This window comes from Lepisma saccharinum, chromosome 11 (assembly GCF_977018435.1).
Source record: "Lepisma saccharinum chromosome 11, izLepSacc3.1, whole genome shotgun sequence".
Classification (NCBI taxonomy): Eukaryota; Metazoa; Arthropoda; class Insecta; order Zygentoma; family Lepismatidae; genus Lepisma; species Lepisma saccharinum.
In genome coordinates, this window is record NC_139239.1 from 79,210,005 (window position 1) to 79,211,666 (window position 1,662).

General features: G+C 36.8%; 1 protein-coding gene across 1 annotated transcript; it reads left to right on the forward strand.

The window, feature by feature from the left end:
• Positions 1-269: 269 nt before the first annotated feature.
• On the forward strand, positions 270-1,370 carry LOC145995096 (zinc finger MYM-type protein 1-like). Its single transcript, XM_083131631.1, has one exon. The coding sequence runs from the start codon at positions 270-272 to the stop codon at positions 1,368-1,370; it is 1,101 nt and encodes a 366-aa protein (XP_082987757.1).
• The last annotated feature ends 292 nt before the right edge of the window (positions 1,371-1,662 follow it).

A 1,662-nucleotide genomic window follows, 5' to 3' on the forward strand; every position in this document is an offset into this window, starting at 1 on the left:
GTTTTTTGGGTCTATACGAAACATCTAACACAACAGGAAGTGCTCTGCATGACATTATTATCGATGGTTTGCAGCGATTTAACTTGCCCTTAGAACATCTTAGAGGGCAATGTTATGATGGGGGCGCTAACATGTCTGGTGTAAGAAAAGGCGTTCAAGCATTAATCAAACAGAAACAGCCTTTAGCATTATTTGTACACTGTAATAACCACAATTTAAACTTGGCTCTTCAAGATACCACAAGAACCATCCCTCTTTTGAGAGACACAATGAACTTGATAAATGATATTGGTGTATTTCTAAAGGATTCCCCAAAAAGAATATCACAGTTCAAAGACATCAAAGCTGCTGAAGGAGTGTCGGAGTTTACCTCACCTCGCCCTCTGTGCCCAACAAGATGGTCAGTTCGTACGTCAGCTTTACATGCGATAGTTGAAAATTATTCTGCATTATTAGCGTTCTTCGAGAACATTTCTAGTGCTCCTAGTGATTCTTCAAGCAAGGCCCGTGGTCTTCTTGACAACCTAATGAAAGGATCTACAGTCTTTGGAATCTTACTTTGTCAGTTAATTTTTGCGCCTACTGAAAAACTAAGTATCTCTCTTCAGAAGTCTTCCCAAACAGTCATCGGTAGCAGAGAAGCTGTTGAAGTAGTATTGAATCATCTGAAAGGAAAGCGAAATGATGAAACATTTCAGAAAATTTGGAATAATGTCCACCAATTAATAGAGGACTATGATTTACTTCCACCGCTGCTACCTAGAGTACGGTGTCCACCCAAACGTTTAGAGCATTCTGAGAAACCAGCTGAACCTCATAGGTGGTCCTCTGTTGAAGATATGTACAAAACAGTATTTTTTGAAGCACTAGATAATATTTGTGGAGAAATATCGTATAGATATGATCAGCCTGATTTCAAAACCTACTGCGAACTGGAAAATCTAGTACTTTTGTCACCTGAAAATTGGAAGCAGTCTATGATAACTGAAGCTGAAAAGAGGGGAATTCCAGCAACAAAACTGAAATTGGAGATGGAGATGTTTTCAAGACTTTCGGAGATAAGAGGAATCCATCAAGTTGTAGCAAAATTCAGAAGTTTACACAAGGAAACTAGAAACCTTTTTCCCTTGATTGAGGCATTATTGAAGGAACTTCTTGTAATTCCAGCAACATCAGCAACTGCTGAGAGAAGCTTCTCCACATTGAAGAGGATTAAGACTTACCTAAGGAGCACAATGTCCCAAGAACGATTGAATCACCTTTGTGTGCTTCATGCTTATCAACACCATTTAGACAACTTGGACCTGGCAGTATTGATGAAGGAATTTGTTAACAATGAGTACAGAAAAAGTGTATTTGGAAAAGTGTAAAGGCAGGGAAATAACACTTCAGTTTTCATGTTGCTTTCTTAAATATTGAAATGATTTGAAATATTGAAATATGTTTAGGTTCATGAAGTGTAATTACAACATAATATTTGCATTCCATTTATGTGTATGCAGTGGATGTACAGTATTGCCAGGTTATCTTGAAGTACATTTTCCCATGTTTTATGCAGTAATACTACTGAAAAAGTATAGCTTATTTGAGACTTATTATTGTTGCATTATTTTAACGATTATATCATTGAAATTCTGTAGCAAATTCAACTTTTAATCAATA

Excerpts from the sequence above, each read along its gene's own strand:
- LOC145995096 (XM_083131631.1), top strand. The coding sequence starts at position 270 with ATGAACTTGATAAATGATATTGGTGTATTTCTAAAGGATTCCCCAAAA.